Source organism: Neoarius graeffei, chromosome 9, assembly GCF_027579695.1.
Source record: "Neoarius graeffei isolate fNeoGra1 chromosome 9, fNeoGra1.pri, whole genome shotgun sequence".
Classification (NCBI taxonomy): Eukaryota; Metazoa; Chordata; class Actinopteri; order Siluriformes; family Ariidae; genus Neoarius; species Neoarius graeffei.
In genome coordinates this window covers 30,064,133-30,084,507 of record NC_083577.1, presented here as the reverse complement: position 1 = coordinate 30,084,507, position 20,375 = coordinate 30,064,133, and the positions used below count along the sequence as shown (strand labels likewise).

The window sequence follows — 20,375 nt, the reverse complement described above, 5'->3', positions numbered from 1 at the left end:
AATCAAAGGAATAGGACACTTATTATGAATGTTGACTGCAACAAATAATTAACCCTGAAACAAGTAAGTAAAGAGCAGTGTTCTCCCCAGGGATTTCAAATAGCATCCCGGTAAACAGTCATTTTGAAATACGGTAGCATTTTGCTTCTTGAAATAGTATCAAAATCCACCCTATACTGTGTGTTTATTTCTGTAATATCTAAACAAGGGTGCTCTGAGAACACAATATCACCCACTACAATATATTGCAAATAAAATTGCAATATGCACATTACTGTCCTATAACAAAGCCTTTTGCCAGGTTTCGTGAAATTCCTCCAAAAATTTGTGAGAAGAGTTGATTTCAAAAGGTGAGAACCCTTTCCGGGATGGAAGGTTGGACAGACAGACGGATGGACTTCGCCACCACATAATCCCTCTTCGGGCATTTAGGCCAGCGGGGGATCAAAAAAAAAAAAACATAGGCCATTCTGTGGCTGGGAAGTGATTTGAGGGGATTCCCAAGCAAATACTGTGCATCAAATCGCTCGTTTCATGCAGTCAAGAAGACAGAGGAAGTCCATGTGCGCATGCGCAGGTTTATCTGCTACTTCTTTTGGGTTTTACAGCAGCTGGCATCCACAGTATTGCATTACTGCCATCTACAGGTTTACCTTTGACCCTGCACAGACAGTTCCATCATTATGTCATTAAATGAACAGCTGATCACACCGAGGTGTTCGCTGACCACCAATATTTATTAGTTTGGTCCTGCTTCAGCAAGAAGGTTCCGGGTTCGAACCCAGCGGCCAGCGAGGGCCTTTCTGTGTGGAGTTTGCATGTTCTCCCCTTGTCTGCATGGGTTTCCTCTGGGTGCTCTGGTTTCCCCCACAATCCAAAGACGTGCAGTTATATTGACGTGGGGCGACCTTGGGCTGAGGTGCCCTTGAGCAAGGTACCTGACCCCTGACTGCTCCCCGGGCACTCTGGTGTGGCTGCCCACTGCTCTGAGTGTGTGCGTGTGTTCACTGCTTCAGATGGGTTAAATGCAGAGCATGAATTTCACTATGCTTGAAGTGTGCATGTGACGAATAAAACAAAGATTTCTTCTTTTTTCTTTTCTCATAAAATAAAGGTTTCTTCTTTTCCTTTCCTTCACAACATAATGTCTTTTCTTCTCGCTTTCCGTTACTGTAATCGGTCTTTCACATTTCATTTGCACACTCACATCCTCCATTTTTCTCTTCTGTTTCAAATTTGTACTCCGCAATGCCTTGCAAGAATGAGGAAAGCCCACCACGTGATGAATGACATAGTATCTTGAATTGGGTCATGGTGAAGCAGGAAAAAATACCAGAGAATTTAGCGCCACATGGCCCTCAGTTCATTCATTGTTCTATTTAAAAAAAAACTAATAAAATTGGAAGTCTGTGATTTGAATTCAGTAGCTTTTGCTCCACTAACCAAAAAATAATTGGGTGTCAGGGGAAAATTCTATTTATGACATAAAGTTGAAAAATCTGAAAGGCAGTACAGCTTCAAAATTAGTGTTCCTCATAAAAATCTACTTATAGTCCTGAATTGAATTGAAAGATAGGGAAAAACCCACAGTACCTGTCAAACTAGTCCAACTAGGGATGGTTGTGGAATCTTATTCAAGGCCCCCAAAAGTATTTGGACACTTAAAAACACCATTCTGTCAGGTTTCCAAGTCAAGTTTTAAAAGGTTTCGCAGTTTAAACACACTGATGATCTCTGTTTCTCTTCAAACATTCTGCTGTCATCATGACTGTTGTCATGAACGGTGTTGCAAATCAAAATCTCTGACCTTACATTCAAAAAAATGTACTAATCCCAAAAGTTCAGAAGACTGGCACACAAAACAGACCTTTTGGTAAAATTCAAACATGAATTGTAAGAGGAAAACTGGATCGTGTTTGTACTCAATAATGGTCTCGTTTGTTTAGCAGAGGTAGCTGGATGGGGAAATTTGTCCATTTCTGTAGCCCTTGTTTTTCTTTTTCTCCCCCAGGGTTGATCTATTAGAACAGCTGTAAGCAGCACAAACCATCAGCACTTTTGCATTGTGAGTGGTCGTTTGCAAAGAACCCATGGCTCCAGGTTAGTTTAGGTCAAAGATTATTAAGTTCATGTAAATGAGTGAGCGATAATGTACAGTAAGCTGGTTATTATCATGAAATACACCCTGACAGGGTGATGCAGGAGTCCAACACAAAGCAGAGAAGGTCTTGAATCACCCTGAAGGGCTTTTATTTTGCGATAAGAATTGGCTCACTATACATGATCCCACATATTACACAGTTACATACTAAAAAAACTCAACAATCTGACAAAAGATATTGTTTTAAAATGATTTTATTGCTTCTGGTAATGTCATGGTCCATAACAACATGAAAAAAACAGACGGTAAACCAATCAGAATCAAGTATTTAACAAAGCTTTGTAATAATAATACAACCCCAATTCCAAAAAAGTTGGAACACTGTGTAGTGGGAAGACATGGGACAAAAATAAAATACCTAGGCCTAAATGTTTAATTTTTATTTATTATAGACGAGACAGATCTTGTCATGATTTAACCCATATGATACAGCAGCCAGGGATAATGGATGAGAGTAAAATATAACTTGCGGTTAAATGACGATAGAGAACATTGAGAAAATTGTTGCTTTTAACACCTTTAATGACTGACTCTCTCACCTGCCTCTCTCTCTTCCACATCCTCTCAGTGATCACTTACACACACATTAAACTGAACACATCCCTGATACTAATCATGAAGATAACAACCACCACTGCACACATCTGTACAAATATATAACTGTGCACATCATGAACATTTTAACTGTTAATAATAAACATTACACAGATTACAGATATATTTATTTGTGCATATTTTAATTGTCCTATTCTGCAGATTAACAGTGTTTAATATCAGAATGAACAAAGTGAATTTATTTCACTCAGAATTGATTTAAACTTGTGAATCATCACCTAATGCAGCATTAACATACAAATCCATCTGATCTTTACAAAACCACAAACTGCTGGTGGAGGGAAACTTAGAGCTTGAATTCTCCTCCACTGCACAGTTACACACACACACACTTAATCCAAGATTAACAGCAAATGCAAACAAGTACAAATACAGTAAAGACATTTACTGAGAATAAACTAAAACAAATTCTCAGTTTATTTAAACTATTTAAAAGATAAATAAAATAAAATTCTTTTCAGCTCATTCTGCATTTAAACACACTTTTGTGATTTTAATTCAACGCTGAGTAATTATTTTGAGTCAATACCTTGTTATTTCAAGACAGTGTGTCATTATTTCACTTATTTTGACTTCCTCGTGCTTTCAAAATATATCATAATATATTTTAAGATATCTTATTATTTGAGTTAATTCATTATTTCAAGATATTCTGTCAATATTTTGAGTTGATTCACCTGAAAAAATAAATCACAGTGTGTGCTTCAGGGTTTCCAAAAGGGGGAAAAAAGATTTACACAAAGAACACTAATCTTTTAATCTGCAGTATTGTATTAATGAACTGCAATAAAACAACATCAATGCTAACTGATCTGATTCACTCTTACAGAGCACTCAAGTGGGAGGATCTTTAGGGAACCAGTAACACATAGGAATGGCAGTAATTTATCAGTAAATGTGTGTGTGAAAGTGTGTAAGTGTGTGTTAGTGAGAGGGTCGGAGAATGACAGTTTTCCTCTGTCCCAGTCCAGCTTCACTCTGATCCTCTGGAGTGTCTGTGCTACTGAGAGCTGAGTGACTGTATCTGGTGTAGAAACTGCGCGATATTTATCACCATAATACCCCACACACCAGATTCCACTTCTGGAGAATATCACCCCCTTCCTCTGAGCAGATTCTGTCATCACACCCACAAACCACTCTGTACAGTCTTCAACTTCCACATCCCAGCAGTGTGTCCCTGAGTTAAAGCCCTCAGATCCCAGGATCCACCGATATTTATCAAATCTCTCTGGATTATCAGGAAGTTTCTGTTCCTCATCGCTGCATCTCACACTTTTCAGATCATCAGATACAATGAGTTCAGGATGAGCAGTGTTGGGGTCCAGAGTTACAGGTGCTGAAAACACACACACACACACACACACACACACACACACAGAGTTAAGAGTCTTACTGCAGAGGTGTAGAATTGGGTATGGACAGTATGGGCGTGTCCCGACCAATATTTCTGATTGAAGAAAAAAAAATCGCGGTACACAAATGGTTCCTGTAGGTTTCCACTGGGTGAAACAGCATGCAAAATTCGCTCACGAATATTCGCTCTCAAACATTTTCACGTAAAAAGCAAAACAGTCTCTGCCTTCTGGATCAGAAATCTTTGGTTCCTCCCGCCTCTCTTTTGAAAACGTCCCATACCGAGAACACACATCCACTGAACTGATTGGTTCTCGAGGGGCTTCATTTGAAAGCGGGGGCAAAAACTTTTCTCTGTAGAACCCTGTCACTCCCTCCTCCCCCTCCCCCCCTCCGCTCAAGAAGACAACAGAAGGGCAATAATATAACAACAGCCAATCAGAATTCAGACACAACAACCAATCAGAATTCAGATACATTCTGTTGCCACGTAAAATTGTAACCTTTCAACGTGTCAAAAAGGTTCTCGAGCCCTCGTCCTGTTTTACCGTTAGATCGATCACATATCAGCTTAAACTAGCATTCTAACACTAGTGAAAGATCCCACAGAAGAGAGCCGACTCCCCCTGCCAGCCTCATGGAACGCAGTGTTTAAGGCTCCAGATGTGTTTTACTTCCATTTATGAGGGAAAGGAACATACACCCTCCCGACAGTCAATGCATTATTCGCTTGTAAAACACATTTGCAAATTGGTAGAATGAGTTAACAGGCCTAGAAATTCATATATTTTTTTCACCAGCCAGCCGGACCAGTTACCTTCCAAAGTAACTCGCCAAACAGAAAATCAACTGGCCAAAATTTATTCATGGATGAATTTTACTTCTGTCAAAAATAACACAAAAGAGAGTAGTTACCACTGTTCATGACTAATGTGCATTTACTTCAAGACCCGAGTATTTTGATACTGTTGTCTCATCTCATCTCATTATCTCTAGCCGCTTTATCCTTCTACAGGGTCGCAGGCAAGCTGGAGCCTATCCCAGCTGACTATGGGCGAAAGGCGGGGTACACCCTGGACAAGTCGCCAGGTCATCACAGGGCTGACACATAGACACAGACAACCATTCACACTCACGTTCACACCTACGGTCAATTTAGAGTCACCAGTTAACCTAACCTGCATGTCTTTGGACTGTGGGGGAAACCGGAGCACCCGGAGGAAACCCACGTGGACACGGGAAGAACATGCAAACTCCGCACAGAAAGGCCCTCGCCGGCGAAGGGGCTCGAACCCGGACCTTCTTGCTGTGAGGCAACAGCGCTAACTACTACACCACCGTGCTGCCTACTATCATGACTATAGCACCCAAAATATGTCCAACATGCTTTCTGTATTTAACCATTTATGAGAGAAAAAGCATTAGGAGCTTCATATTGACTAGGAATCAACTTGAAAAAAAATTAATTAGTCCATAAAAATACAAAAATAGACTTGAGCACCACAATATCAATCAATCCAAAAAAATATCCAGCTCCAAAATTATAATATAACAAGTGGACTAGTTCTAAACATGATCATTAGTCTATCAAACATTACTTTATTCAACGTCTGAATAATTTTTTCGGCCGGGTTGGTGCCAATAGTAGCTGTACGGGCAGTTTCAGCAGCCACAGCAAGGCGGTGGTTTTCACTGCCCTTGTGTGTGACAACGCTCTCAAATTTAAAATTTGCACTGCCCTCTACAAAGACTGACTTTTTACTGATGTGTCGGCTCTTGTAAAAATCAGAGCACGGCGTGCAATACATCAGACAGGCGGTCGCATAGTATTGCAGCCAAGGCCTACCCTGCTCCCACGTTTGCTTATAAGTCCTTTGTCGTTTCTCCTTCTCGTACGCTTTATCAGCGGCCTTTTTCTCCTCTTCAGACCGAGGTCGCTTCGTCCCCGTCTCAGGCGGTTTCTGTACACCTTTCAGAAAATTCCACATCTCAACGTAGCTTTGGCAGATGTAGATGTAAACAACAACAAAAACACGTGTTTAAATGGGTGATAATGTGGCCACATCTATTGAATTTGATAACATGATTACCGCGATATTCAATGAGATGCGTTATACTGTATGCATGCGCAGTAGTGAAAAAAACGACAGCCTGACTCGTACACGATATGATTCGGAATTCTTCGATATTTTCCGTCCTGCCGATAAACGCATCGATTTACACAGACACGGCACACGCTTAATATGTGGTGGCTTTAGTTGACGGTGTGTCTGAATCTACGCTTCATATATATATTTTTTTATTTTCAACTAGCCAGCCGGGCTGGCTAATAATAGGAATTACCCGCCAAATGATAAATTAATTCGTCTCGGGCGACCTGACCACTGCGAATTTCGAGCCGTGGTTAATCATCACATGCAAGATTTGCAATTACTCAAATGAATTGCATCCATCCATTATCTGTAGCCGCTTATCCTGTTCTACAGGGCTGACACAGAGACAAACAACCATTCACACTCACATTCACACCTACGGTCAATTTAGAGCCACCAATTAGCCTAACCTGCATGTCTTTGGGGGAAACCGGAACACCCGGAGGAAACCCACGCATACACGGGGAGAACATGCAAACTCCACACAGAAAGGCCCTCGTCGGCCACTGGACTTGAACCCAGGACCTTCTTGCTGTGAAGCAATAGTGCTAACCACCCGGCCCCTGAACCACAGGTTGTGTACGCTATTCATCCTTGGTATCGGAAAAGGGCCCCTCAATTAGGGCCCAGAAAAAAAGCTCTGGGTTGCTAGCTAAGGTGTGTTTGTGAGGCCTGTGGCCTAAGACAAAAGAATTAGCTCTGGGTTGCTAGCTAAGGTGTGTTTGTGTGTGTGTGACCACGTGGTGGGGACAAAAGAATTAGCTCTGGGTTGCTAGCTAAGGTGTGTTTGTGAGGCCTGTGGCCTAAAACAAAAGAATTAGCTCTGGGTTGCTAGCTAAGGTGTGTTTGTGTGTGTGTGACCATGTGGTGGGGACAAAAGAATTAGCTCTGGGTTGCTAGCTAAGGTGTGTTTGTGTGTGTGTGAGACCACGTGGTGGGGACAAAATAATTAGCTCTGGGTTGCTAGCTAAGGTGTGTTTGTGAGGCCTGTGGCCTAAAACAAAAGAATTATCTCTGGGTTGCTAGCTAAGGTGTGTTTGTGTGACCACGTGGTGGGGACAAAAGAATTAGCTCTGGGTTGCTAGCTAATGAGACAAAACAAATTAGCCATGGTAGCTAACTCCACTAGCTTATAACATTACTAATTCCACTGAAGTCTTGATGAGGTCAAAATATGTGTAATAATGAAATTAAAGGTGTTAGGAAGGAATAGAGAGCATGCAAAAGCCTATCTATTAAACAAACAACTGAGAGAACACAGAACAATGTAGAACACAAAACCAGTGTGCACAATTAAACTGTTCCTGAGTTTAAATTCACACTACTTCATAAAGCTAATTCCTAAGACTAGTTTCTGCCCAAAAATGCCAGCCTTACTTCAGTATCTTGCTTCCAGTGCAAGATTATAGAGAATGTTCCGAGACTTTTGGAGTCCACAGGAGCACGTGAGTTGATTCCATGGAAGGTGCAGAGAATTTCTTGGTCCGACGCTTGTCGTTCGTGAAGGAAAGTCTCTGATCAACAATGTGCACAGCGATTTAGTTAGAAGGAATCCAGTCGCTTCTAACTTTTAATTAAACTGCTTGGGCGGCAGTCGTAACGTTACAGATAGTAGACAAACAAACCAGCTGTAGCTCAACCGAGAGAGAGAGATAGCACGATTTAAGTAGCTCTACCGTGGCCAATGGTAAACAAAAACCGCACTGCATTATTTTGCTCAGGAGAAAGACATCTTTATCTTGGGTGCTCAGAGGAGCGGATCTCCTTGTGTCCGTGTGCTGATCTCACGCGGCACCAAAAGAGATAGAACAGAAGTTTGCTCAATTACTTATGGCTTCATGGAGGATGTGACGTAGGTGATCCCGCCCAGGCATGACGTAGGTCACCACGGAAGTTATTGATGGGAGTTGTAGTCCTAAAAGACGAGACAGGCGGTACCTACACCGCCATACCAACGCAATGCATACTGGTGTTTAAGTAAGTCTCTTTTGTTTGAATTACTTTTAATTGCTTCTGTACAGTAATATGTAAAAGTAATTCAGTTCTGTTTACGTCTAGGACACAGCTAGTCTGTTAGCTTACTGAAAATAGTTTGTAGGCTATAACTGGATTTGTCAATAGGGGGCGCTAGTTAGAAAACTTGACAGGCAGGTGAACATTTACAGTACTAATGATTAAGTCAATGCAAGATCATGGAGCGGCGGGTATTAAGTGGAGCAGCTAAGCGCAAGTTAAAGGTGCCATTCCACCAAAAACGTTTAATACTAGCTCTTTTTGAAATACCATAGTTCACTCCGAGTTGCATATGCATGCTGCATGTGAAAATGTAATTCTACTCCCATTCCCTGTACTAGCTTATGAAAGAAAATAGTCGGAAAAACGAGTGAATCAGAAAAAGCCCTACGAACTTACGTAAGTTCAAAAATTAGTAGTCATGGCCTCGCCCACCTTGGCTTGCGACCGCCCACGGGAAGAAAGTTCGGATTTAAGCGCGAGGAGAGATAGCAGAGCCCATCTCGTCAGTAGCTAACGAAGAGGACCTAACAGCAAGTTGAAAACATGGCTGAACAAGTTCGTGCCTGTGTTACAGTATTTGCGGCAGTAACACATCAACGTTGCATTTCTTGCCCAAGATAGAAGAGCTGAAGAAGAAATGTTTGGAATTTATCTTTGGAACACCACCAGCGAAGTATAATGCAACGTTAGTACTGTGTTCTGATCATTTCAACCACAGTGACTTTTCAAACTTCAGTGCCTTCAGTAGTGGTTTTGCTTCGAGGTTGTTTTTAATCCCTGGATCTGTACCATCAAGACGATCGACCACCAGCTCACAAGCTGTAAGTAAAACATGAACTTTTTGTTCGAAGGTTTTTGTTACAAAATAGCATGTTCATATTCTCCACATTAGCATGCATGACATGGTCACAAGCTAGGCAGGGATGAGAGTTTTCCGCTTTTCGGCGGATTTCCGCTTTTTCTGAGTAAAAAAACGACCTTTTTATATTATACCAAATCCGTTGAGAATTTTTTTTAAAAATTAATTTCAGGGGGTTGGGGTATGTTCCTTCATGCTGTTCAAACTTTATTAACTCCAACGATGTTTACACATTATTTGTAAGTCGCCATCTTTAGTCTCGTTTAAATCTCTTTGAATGTGATATAAAATTTGTGTTATCTACATTGTTATTGGTCAAAACATCGATGTCGAGACCATAATAGCCAATCAAAACAGTTTTTACAAAGACACCCACATTCGCTTGTTCTGACCCACTGGAGGGAGCGTCACAGTGCTGTTAGCCAATCAGAGGTAATACATTTACATGTCATGAATATTCATGAAAGATTTGAGAGAAGCTAAGATTTTAAATCAAGTTCCTAGAATTTTAATTTTTTTTAAGAATTCTACAATAAATGATGAAAACATTGGAGGGAAAAGAGCTAAATTTGATGAAGACAGACTGGCAGGTAACAGCAGCAGCAGTGATGTTATGCTAACAGAAGTGAGGGAGGAGGAGGGCAATGAGGAGGACAATGAGCAGACATATGGAGGGATAACAGGAGGACATGGTGACGAGAGACAGCCAGGCAGCAGCAGTAGCAGTAGCAGCAACAGCAGCAGTGTTATGCCAGCTGAAGCAGGGAAGGAGGAGAAGAACAAGACAGTAGAGGGGGACCAAAGGCAGGTTACCTCTGCTAGCAATGTACAGGAGTGTCAGTTACCATGTCTTAACGCAAGAGAGGAGCAAGGGGCGTCATCGTGGTTTGAGACTGTTACTGACCCAGCTTGCCGGGAGGACAGTCAAAGTGACAGGGCTAAAGCAGCGCTCATTGACAGAGGGGTCAAAGTGTTTCAAAACAGGAGGGTAAGTTATCCTGCCTCTGCAAGAGACAGTGGAATAGGTGGCAAGACTTGTGTTCTAACAAACGACCAGCTCAAATGCATGTTGCCAAATGGCCAAGTCGTCAGTAGAGAGTGGATCACATATTCTCCGTCCACAGGAAATATTTACTATTTTGCGTGTAAATTGTTTTCGTCTAAATCACATTAATTCGTCGCTGGTTATTCCGACTGGAAACATCCAGAGCGGATTGGAGAACATGAGAGAAGTGCAGAACATCTGGCCTGTATGATCGCGTTGCATCATCGGACAACAGCAGCAGCTACCGTGGACATTGGACTGATGATGCAAATAGAGGGGGAGAGGCAGTATTGGAGAGAGGTGCTCAAGAGAGTTGTCTCTGTTACCAAGTTCTTGGGGGACAGAGGACTTGCATTTAGGCGACAAGATGAACTACTAGGCTCACCCCACAATGGGAATTACTTGGGCACTTTAGAATTGTTAGCGCAGTTTGACTCGTTCTTGGCAGAGCACATCAGAAAGTTTGGGCAGAAGGGCTGTGGCAGCGTCTCCTATTTATCCTCAACAGTCTGTGACGAGTTCATAGAACTCATGGGACAGAAAACAAGGCAAACTATTATGAAGGAATTACGTGATGCCAAGTATTTCTCTGTAATAGCTGACTCGACCCCTCATTTATCCCACGTAGACCAGCTCACATTCATTTTTAGATTCGTGAGTGAAACAGGCCACATAGGGGAGTGCTTTGTTGGATTTGAGCCCATCAATAGTCACAGAGGAGAAAGCTTAGCTGATTGTGTTATCTCAATGGTGCATCAACTTGGTCTAGATCTTGCAAACTGCCGTGGACAGTCGTATGATAATGCGAGTAACATGAGTGGAAAATATAGCGGATTGCAAGCCCACCTAAAAAAGAAGAATCCAGTGATTCACTATGTCCCATGTGCAGCCCATTCTTTAAACCTGGTCAGAGTTAACAGTATTGAGGACTGTAGCGATGCGGTTGGCAATTATTTTGATTTTTTGCAGTCTCTGTACAAATTCGCTGCTGCCTCCACGCATCGATGGGCCAAAGTATTCGGAGATTCTGACACTCGCTTAGAGCTTACTTTGAAATCCCTCTCTAGCACATGCTGGAGCTGCTGAGCGGAATCAACAAAGGCATTGTGGCAAAATTACCAGCAGTTGCACGAAAGGGTAAAGCTTTTTTCCACGGATATGGATGACCTGTTCAGAAGCACGTTCACTCTGTAAGCAGTTTGAGACACTGGAGATTGCATTCATGGCCAAGTTTTGGGATACAATATTGTCATGATTCCATGCAACTAGCACTATTTTGCAGCACAGTGATGTCTCACTTGAGTGTGCTGTTAGAGCGTTGGAGTCACTGCGTCATTTCATTACTGCACAGAGGGATCAATTTGAGGAATTTGAGAGGGCCGCGTTGAGTGTGCCTGGTGTCAGTCAGGTGTACAAGCATGACATTTGTCATCGAAAGAGACACAAAACCTTTGCTGACGAAACAGCAGAAGAGGGCATTGAGTTTGGGGGGAAACGCACATTTCAAATAGAGACTTTAATGTTGCCATCGACAGACTCACACAGAGCCTCCAACACCGTCTGGAGGCATACAGGGACTTGTATGACTTGTTCAGTGTGCTTTTCCTCGAAAAGACTGAATCGGATGCCTCAGTGATGCAGAAGGCCAGTGTTCTGGCATCTGCCTACCCATCTGATCTGGGTGAATGTTTAGGCGACGAACTAATCCAACTGAGGTCATTCATCAAGGCTGGGGATGACACAAGCCCAAAAGGACTGCTCAGACTTATTTTGGAGTATGGCCTTGAGTCTATGTTTCTGAACGTATACGTTGCGCTTCGGTTATTCCTCACACTGCCTGTTACCAACTACGAAGGAGAGCGATCATTCTCTCTTTTGGGTTGAATTAAAAATGAATTAAGGACAAAGATGAAACAAGAACGTCTCTGCTGGCTTTCTGTGATGGCCATCGAGAGTGAGCTGACCAAGTCGTTGGACTTTAATGACATTGTACATAAATTCGTGCAGCACAAAGTCTGGAAGAGATGCATTTAATATGTGAATAGGAATTAGCGATTTCTTGGCTGACATAAAGTTATTCGTTTGATATACGTTACCATTACATATAGCTTACGTTTCAGGTCAGATATTCTGTGTGAGTTGTTTGTTCAAAAAGTGATGTTTCATGAATAAAAAAATGTAGTATAGTTTTTAGCGCAACCTTTGTACCGCTGCTGATTTGTGTGCGAGTTGGGTGCCGCTGCAGCGGCGTGTGTGTTGTTGGGGGGGGCCCTTTCTCGTAGTCTGGCCCAGGGGCCCACGGACTCATAATCCGTCCCTGAGGGGCCCTATATGACATACAGTGGGGCAAAAAAGTATTTAGTCAGCCACCAATTGTGCAAGTTCTCCCACTTAAAAAGATGAGAGAGGCCTGTAATTTTCATCATAGGTACGCTTCAACTATGAGAGACAGAATGGGGGGAAAGAATCCAGGAAATCACATTGTAGGATTTTTAATGAATTAATTGGTAAATTCCTCGGTAAAATAAGTATTTGGTCACCTACAAACAAGCAAGATTTCTGGCTCTCACAGACCTGTAACAACTTCTTTAAGAGGCTCCTCTGTCCTCCACTCGTTACCTGTATTAATGGCACCTGTTTGAACTCATTATCAGTATAAAAGACACCTGTCCACAACCTCAAACAGTCACACTCCAAACTCCACTATGGCCAAGACCAAAGAGCTGTCAAAGGACACCAGAAACAAAATTGTAGACCTGCACCAGGCTGGGAAGACTGAATCTGCAATAGGTAAGCAGCTTGGTGTGAAGAAATCAACTGTGGGAGCAATTATTAGAAAATGGAAGACATACAAGACCACTGATAATCTCCCTCGATCTGGGGCTCCACGCAAGATCTCACCCCATGGGGTCAAAATGATCACAAGAACAGTGAGCGAAAATCCCAGAGCCACACGGGGGGACCTAGTGAATGACCTGCAGAGAGCAGGGACCAAAGTAACAAAGGCTACCATCAGTAACACACTACGCCGCCAGGGACTCAAAGCCTGCAGTGCCAGATGTGTCCCCCTGCTTAAGCCAGTACATGTCCAGGCCCATCTGAAGTTTGCTAGAGAGCATTTGGATGATCCAGAAGAGGATTGGGAAAATGTCAGATGAAACCAAAATAGAATGTTTTGGTAAAAACTCAACTTGTCGTGTTTGGAGGAGAAAGAATGCTGAGTTGCATCCAAAGAACACCATACCGACTGTGAAGCATGGGGGTGGAAACATCATGCTTTGGGGCTGTTTTTCTGCAAAGGGACCAGGACGACTGATCTGTGCATGGGCGTCGCCACCATTGAATGTGAAGGGGACATGTCCCCCTCATATTTCAAAACTCTTCGTTTGGACCCCCCCCCCCCCCCACATTTAACATAAAATATGAGTTCACCCAGCGCCGTTTCTATTGCTTTGTGAAAGAATCCATTCCACTTGATCGATAAGAGAATACACAGACCACTGAAAATCCACTCCGGGTTTTCCGGGCGTTCCCAACAACAACTCACCGCGTGCAAGCAAATCTCAGCGCGAGCAGAGACATGTTGGTGCAGCTGCTCGAGAGTGGAGGAGGTGACGTCAGCCACATTGCCACCTCACAATGGCTAGCTTTTGCTAAAACCTTATTCTTTTGTTATCTGCTCTCAAAATTAACCCTAGGCCACGTTAAATTAATGTTCAACTAAACAATGAAATAAGCTTAGCCTAATGGGGTATTCTTGGTTGATGGTGAATTGTTTGCAGTATTTGCTCCTCCCCAGACACAATGGACATAAGGACATTCTTTACAAAGCAGCAGAAAGTCAGTCAGAATTTCCCCACAGGACAGGGTTTTTTTTTTTTTGTCCCAATGGAAATGTTAGTGCTAGGAGATGTATCAGCTAGCTTAATGTTAGCTATCATTTAATTCAAACCCAGTTGGCCTGCCTTACTGTAATGCCAAGAATGAGGTCAAGTCTGCTCTGATGATATTTATTGATTCCCTGTTGTGATTTGAAGAACTTGTTTTGTCTGGTCTTTGCCAGTTTTCTGGAAAGTAAGATGGGAAATCAGTGTATGGGGAAGGAATAGTAGAAAGGAAAGCAATGGCGAGAGACGGATGTTATTCCAGGTGGATTGTGAAGGAAAGGGGGATAAAAGTTATGAAGTGGTAGAAATTGTGGTGGCACCAATGTAAGAAGGAGTTCTATCTATAAATCTATTTGTTATACTGATCTGTAAATGTTACTGTAGTACCACCATTGCATGTAGGTTGACAAAACTGCACTTGCTTATTGTGTGAAGTTCTCTTTTATGTGTCATTGCTTGACCCAGTGTAATTTTGTGTTATGAAGACTGCATGATGCCATGCCATTTTTGTTATGAGTATCACTAAATCGGAAAAAAGTAAAATGCACCCACTAAAGTCACTGTTGGTGGTGAACAAAATTGCACCTGTTCATTGTGTGAAGTTGTTTTTTGTGTGTCACCGTTGCTTGACACAGTGTGATTTTGTGTTATGAAGTTTGCATGATGCCATGTCATGCCTGTTCATTGTGTGAAATTATGAATATTCTTATTTTTAAACATACAGTTGAGTGACACTATTGCTTGGCACAGTGGCATGTTGTGTTACATCTAAAACTAAATAAAAAAGGAAACACAAAATAAAAAGTAAAATGCACCCATAAAGTCATTGTTGGTGATAAACTGTGTCACATTCATCTCATTATCTTCGGCAGAGCAGTGGGTTTAAAAACAGGCTGATGAATATATGGACTAGTTGAATGAGGACTTATTGTTGAGTCTCTAAAATAGTCATTGAATTAAGTGACTTTTGTAGGTAAAATTAGGTGTTTAACAACCTGTTAAAAATACACCAGAATGCAGGAAATGGCATCTAATTAATTAATAAATATTCTGGGGGACCAGACCCCCCACACCCCCCGCCAGTGTGTCCCCACCACATTAAAAATGCTTCTGACGCCCCTGGATCTGTGTAAAGGAAAGAATGAATGGGGCCATGTATTTTGAGTGAAAACCTTCCATCAGCAAGGGCATTGAAGAATGCCTTTGAATGCCTTGAACTTCTCTCATAGTTGAAGTGTACCTATAATGAAAATTACAGGCCTCTCTCATCTTTTTAAGTGGGAGAACTTGCACAATTGGTGGCTGACTAAATACTCTTTTGCCCCACTGTATGTCATATAGGGCCCCTCAGGGACGGATTATGAGTCAGTGGGCCCCTGGGCCAGATGACAAGAAAGCCCCCCCCCCAACAACGCACACGCCGCTGCAGCGGCACCCAACTCGCACACAAATCAGCAGCGGTACAAAGGTCTTTCAGCTGGGTCTTCCAGCTGGCTGGGTCTTTCAGCATGACAATGATCCCAAACACACCGCCCGGGCAACGAAGGAGTGGCTTTGTAAGAAGCATTTCAAGGTCCTGGAGTGGCCTAGCCAGTCTCCAGATCTCAACCCCATAGAAAATCTTTGGAGGGAGTTGAAAGTCCGTGTTGCCCAGCAACAGCCCCAAAACATCACTGCTCTAGAGGAGATCTGCATGGAGGAATGGGCCAAAATACCAGCAACAGTGTGTGAAAACCTTGTGAAGACATACAGAAAACGCTTGACCTCTGTCATTGCCAACAAAGGGTATATAACAAAGTATTGAGATGAACTTTTGTTATTGACCAAATACTTATTTTCCACCATAATTGGCAAATAAATTCTTTAAAAATCAGACAATATGATTTTCTGGATTTTTTTTTTCTCATTTTGTCTCTCATAGTTGAGGTATACCTATGATGAAAATTACAGGCCTCTCTCATCTTTTTAAGTGGGAGAACTTGCACAATTGGTGACTGATAAATACTTTTTTGCCCCACTGTATCACACACCATGCTATTTGATTGAGAGGCCCCTTTCACATATCAGGGATGAATTACAAAGCCCATGGCATATAATGGAGGGGCCCTATTAAGACAAAGTACATAATATAACCAGTGTTATATGGCTTCAGGGCCCCAAGAGGATATCGGGATGCATAATGTTGTAAAAGTAATATTGAAATGGTAGTGCGGAGGCTTGGGCTTCAGGGCCCCCTTGGCCCTTGGGCCCCTGGGCCTGGGCCCAGTAGGCCCGTGCAATAATCCATCCTTGCCACTACACCACCATGCTGCACAATGAACTGCATATCATTATTATTCATGAATTATTACAGTTCTGAACTTCAAATTTTAAAAGTCTGGACTTTGGAGAGATGATGTATACTCTTTTGGTGGAACACAACAGAGCAAAATATTGCGACTCTATAATGTTGACCTGAAGTTGGCACCACTGGGGGTTGGCATTGGGTTTATGTCCCCACCAATGTTAATACCAAACCTAAGCCAATGTCTTACTGTATTGGACGGTGTACTGCATCTTCTCCCAGACTCTGAACTGCAGATTGGCCAGATGTTTTGCCACATGGATCAGTGCTCCTGAAAGCTCCTCTGGATGCTGCAGTGTGCTCTGGGCTCTGCAAAAACATTCAGGAGTCAGTGTTGCTGTGGGTTTGGATTCAGAAACACAGAGAATGAGAGAGACAGGAAGCACATCACTCACCTTTTCACTGTGGCCTTGTAGTTCTGTAAAACAACAAAGCAAACATCAGTGGATATGATTTACATTTTTACACCACTGAAATGTGACATTTCTGGTGATGGAAAGAAGTTTTACTTTCTCACAGTATAAATACTGACTAAATGACCCTCACGTCTAAGAACAAGATGTCTTCAGCTCTCATCTCCTCTTCTACGGCTCCGATTGTGTCTGAAAGAGATGATATATCTTTGCTCAGCTTCTCAATCTTCTCCTTCATCATCTGACTCTTCTGCTCCTCTTCCTCTCTCAGTGCAGTGATCCTGACTGCCTCTTCATCTCGTAGAAACTGGTGAAGCTTCTCAAACTCCTCCTTAATCTGACGCTCTGTGTGTTGGGCCTGAGTCTGCAGTGAAGAGGAAATCAAATGAGACATCAGTGAATATGCAATGAAACAAAATATGATTATAATAATCAAACCCATGTTATTGATTCTAACCTTTATATGTTCTGCAGTCTGACTCCAGTTCAGTTTACAGTCTTTAAATATCTTCAGTTTCTCCTGTAGGGGCTTCAGTGCAGTTTTGAGCTTCTCCTGAAATAAATTAACACACTGCATGGAGTCTCTGTGTTTTAGATATTACTTTAACTCAGATGAACTAAACTGATTGCAAAGTAATTGTCAGCATTTGTTCAGGGCGGCACGGTGGTGTAGTGGTTAGCGCTGTCACCTCACAGCAAGAAGATCCAGGTTCGAGCCCCGTGGCCAGCGAGGGCCTTTCTGTGCGGAGTTTGCATGTTCTCCCCGTGTCCGCGTGGGTTTCCTCCGGGTGCTCCGGTTTCCCCCACAGTCCAAAGACATGCAGGTTAGGTTAACTGGTGACTCTAAATTGACCGTAGGTGTGAATGTGAGTGTGAATGGTTGTCTGTGTCTATGTGTCAGCCCTGTGATGACCTGGCGACTTGTCCAGGGTGTACCCCGCCTTTCGCCTGTAGTCAGCTGGGATAGGCTCCAGCTTGCCTGCGACCCTGTAGAACAGGATAAAGCGGCTAGAGATAATGAGGTGAGATGAGCATTTGTTCACATGTGACCCATGAGTTCATATGTACGTTTTATTTACCTTACAGTCTGTTACTACCTCATCAATGGGGCAGAATTTGTGTTTTGTGTGTTTTCTTGAATCTCGACACACGAAACACACCGGCTGTTGATCATCCAGACAGAAGAGTTTGAGTTTCTCACTGTGCAGACTGCAGACTGTTTCAGACCCTGATGAAGATCTCTGACTTCTCTCCTGTAAGAAAGTCTCACACAGGTTCTTTAAGGCCAGGTTTATGGGAGGATCAAACATAGATGACTTCATTCTACAAACAGGACATTCTCTGGATCCTTTGGTCTCCCAGAACTGCTGCAAACACACTTTACACACACTGTGACTGCAGTGCAGAACAACAGGATCCTTGAAGATTTCACAGCACACAGGACAGGAGAAATCCTCCTCTGAAAACTTAGAAGCCATTTTTTTTTTGCTGCTATTGTTGTTCTCTCTTGTCCGAATGCTCAGAGTTTCACTTTCACTCCTGTGAAAAGTAATCACACCCTGATTTCAGGTTTCTTTAAAGCTAAATAGATGACTTTGTAGGTTCAGTTAATCATCACTTCCTTTCACTGTGCTGAAAATGAGACACAGATTTCTCCATAAACTGAGAATAAATCTCAACTCACCAGAGCAGAACACTGTAGGCTGTTAATGAAGGACTTCAGTCGTGTCAGACTTGGCACTTCCTTAATAGGAGGAGTTTTCGAGAGACACATTATGACCTGTTACACTCCTCAGTTACATCAGAAACAGCACACGGCACTTACTTATGTTTAAGCACTGAGAATTAACTGTAATTTTGGGACAAATTTATCCAGTGATGAATTTCACTCTTCTGAACTGAAAATAATGTTTCACTTCTGGAATCATTTAAAGTCGATCTTGCAGTTTCGGACACAAGACCCAGAATGCTCTAATCATCAGTGGAATGAACTGGATCTCAGTCAGAAGAGTTATAAGCTCTTATAAACAGCAAATGATACTGCACCTTATCCTCAGACCTGAATAAGAAAGACACCCACAGGAAACAGCGCAATGGCAAATAGTCACATACTGTACTGAGTTTATAGTTTTTCATAATATTCACTCTACATAACACAGTTGATGCAAATCCTGTAGTGCTACAACTGATGCAAGATGTTGATGATCATAAATGGAAAACATTTACCAATATTGTATGGAAAATGATATTCATCATATTTGTATAATATTGTCTGATATTTTGTTGCATTAACCGTTTTATAGAAGGGGGTCAGTTGTAACATTTTTCACATTTTTTTTTTAAATACAAACCTCATTTCCAGAAAAATAGGGATATTTTCCAAAATGCAATAAAAACAAAAATCTGTGATTTGTTAATTCACGTGCATCTTTATTTAATTGACAAAAGCACAAAGAAATTATTTTCAATAGTTTTACTGACAAACTTAATTGTATTTTGTAAATATAAATGAAGTTTGAATTTGATGCCTGCAACACATTAAATATAAAAGTTGGGATGGAGGCAAAATAAGACTGAAAAGTTTATAGGATATTCAAGTAACACCATTTTGGAAGATTTCACAGTGAGGAGCTTAATGGGTCACATGATTGGGTATAAAAGGAGCAGCACCAAAAGCTCAGTCTTTGCAAGCAAGGATGGGTTGTGGCTCACTCTTTGTGCCAAAATTTGAGAGAGATTTGCTAGTTATTAAAAAAAAATTCTCAATGCAAGATTACAGAGAATTTAGCTCTTTCAAAAACGTCAGTACATAACATTTTGAAAAGTTTTAGGGAATTTGGAGACATCACAGTGCATAAAGGGCAAGGTCGGAAATCACTGTTGAATGTGCGTGACCTTCGAGCCCTCAGGCGGCACTGACTGGGAAACTGTCATGCTAATGTGACAAATACAGCCACATGGGCTCAGGAGTACTTCGAAAAACTGTTGTCACGTAACAGACTCAGGAAATCATGGATTACAGCTTGAAAGTTCCGACACTCCAATCAACTAAAAAATGTAGAATTTAAATGGGAAACATGCTTCAGTTACACCAGGCCCGGCGGCAGGAACAGTTTACTAAGGGGGCAATTAGAAATCGCAAGGGGGCAAATATTTTTCATATAGTGTGTAGTAGTGATGGCGGTCTGACAACGTGTTTCAAACAATTAACTGCGCCAACCACAAAACCACGGCCCTGAAGGTTGCTTTAGTCCGGGAAAATCATGTGACATATTACCAGGGCAGTTGCGCTTTATCAACACCCATGCCCACCTGTTAACACTCCCCTCCAATTTTCTCACAGACACGCGTTACAACCAGGGGTGTAGTGGGCGTGGTACGCGGGGGTACGCCGTCCACCCACTTCTCCCAAGGTGAGATTCAAAAAAAACAACAACTGTCATTCAATGGCCTGAGTTTATACGCTCTACAGTAAGTGACACGTGCCTTTGTGCTCATCATCAATGCCCCCCCCCCCAATCGAACG

At 42.2% G+C, this 20,375-nt stretch overlaps 1 protein-coding gene across 1 annotated transcript; it reads right to left on the bottom strand.

Moving 5' to 3' along the window:
* Positions 1–3,242: 3,242 nt before the first annotated feature.
* On the bottom strand, positions 3,243–18,516 carry LOC132892137 (E3 ubiquitin-protein ligase TRIM39-like). Its single transcript, XM_060930532.1, has 6 exons — positions 17,929–18,516; positions 17,307–17,402; positions 16,983–17,213; positions 16,832–16,854; positions 16,627–16,745; positions 3,243–4,115 (listed from the first exon to the last, which is right to left on the bottom strand). The coding sequence occupies exons 1-6, from the start codon at positions 18,325–18,327 to the stop codon at positions 3,580–3,582; spliced, it is 1,404 nt and encodes a 467-aa protein (XP_060786515.1). The 5' UTR covers positions 18,328–18,516; the 3' UTR covers positions 3,243–3,579.
* Positions 18,517–20,375: the final 1,859 nt, after the last annotated feature.

Coding starts and splice junctions, on each gene's coding strand:
- LOC132892137 (XM_060930532.1), bottom strand. CDS start 18,327: ATGGCTTCTAAGTTTTCAGAGGAGGATTTCTCCTGTCCTGTGTGCTGT. Junction 16,855..16,982: donor AAGACATCTTGTTCTTAGAC/GTGAGGGTCATT, acceptor GTTGTTTTACAG/AACTACAAGGCCACAGTGAA. Junction 16,746..16,831: donor TACAAGGCCACAGTGAAAAG/GTGAGTGATGTG, acceptor ATGTTTTTGCAG/AGCCCAGAGCACACTGCAGC.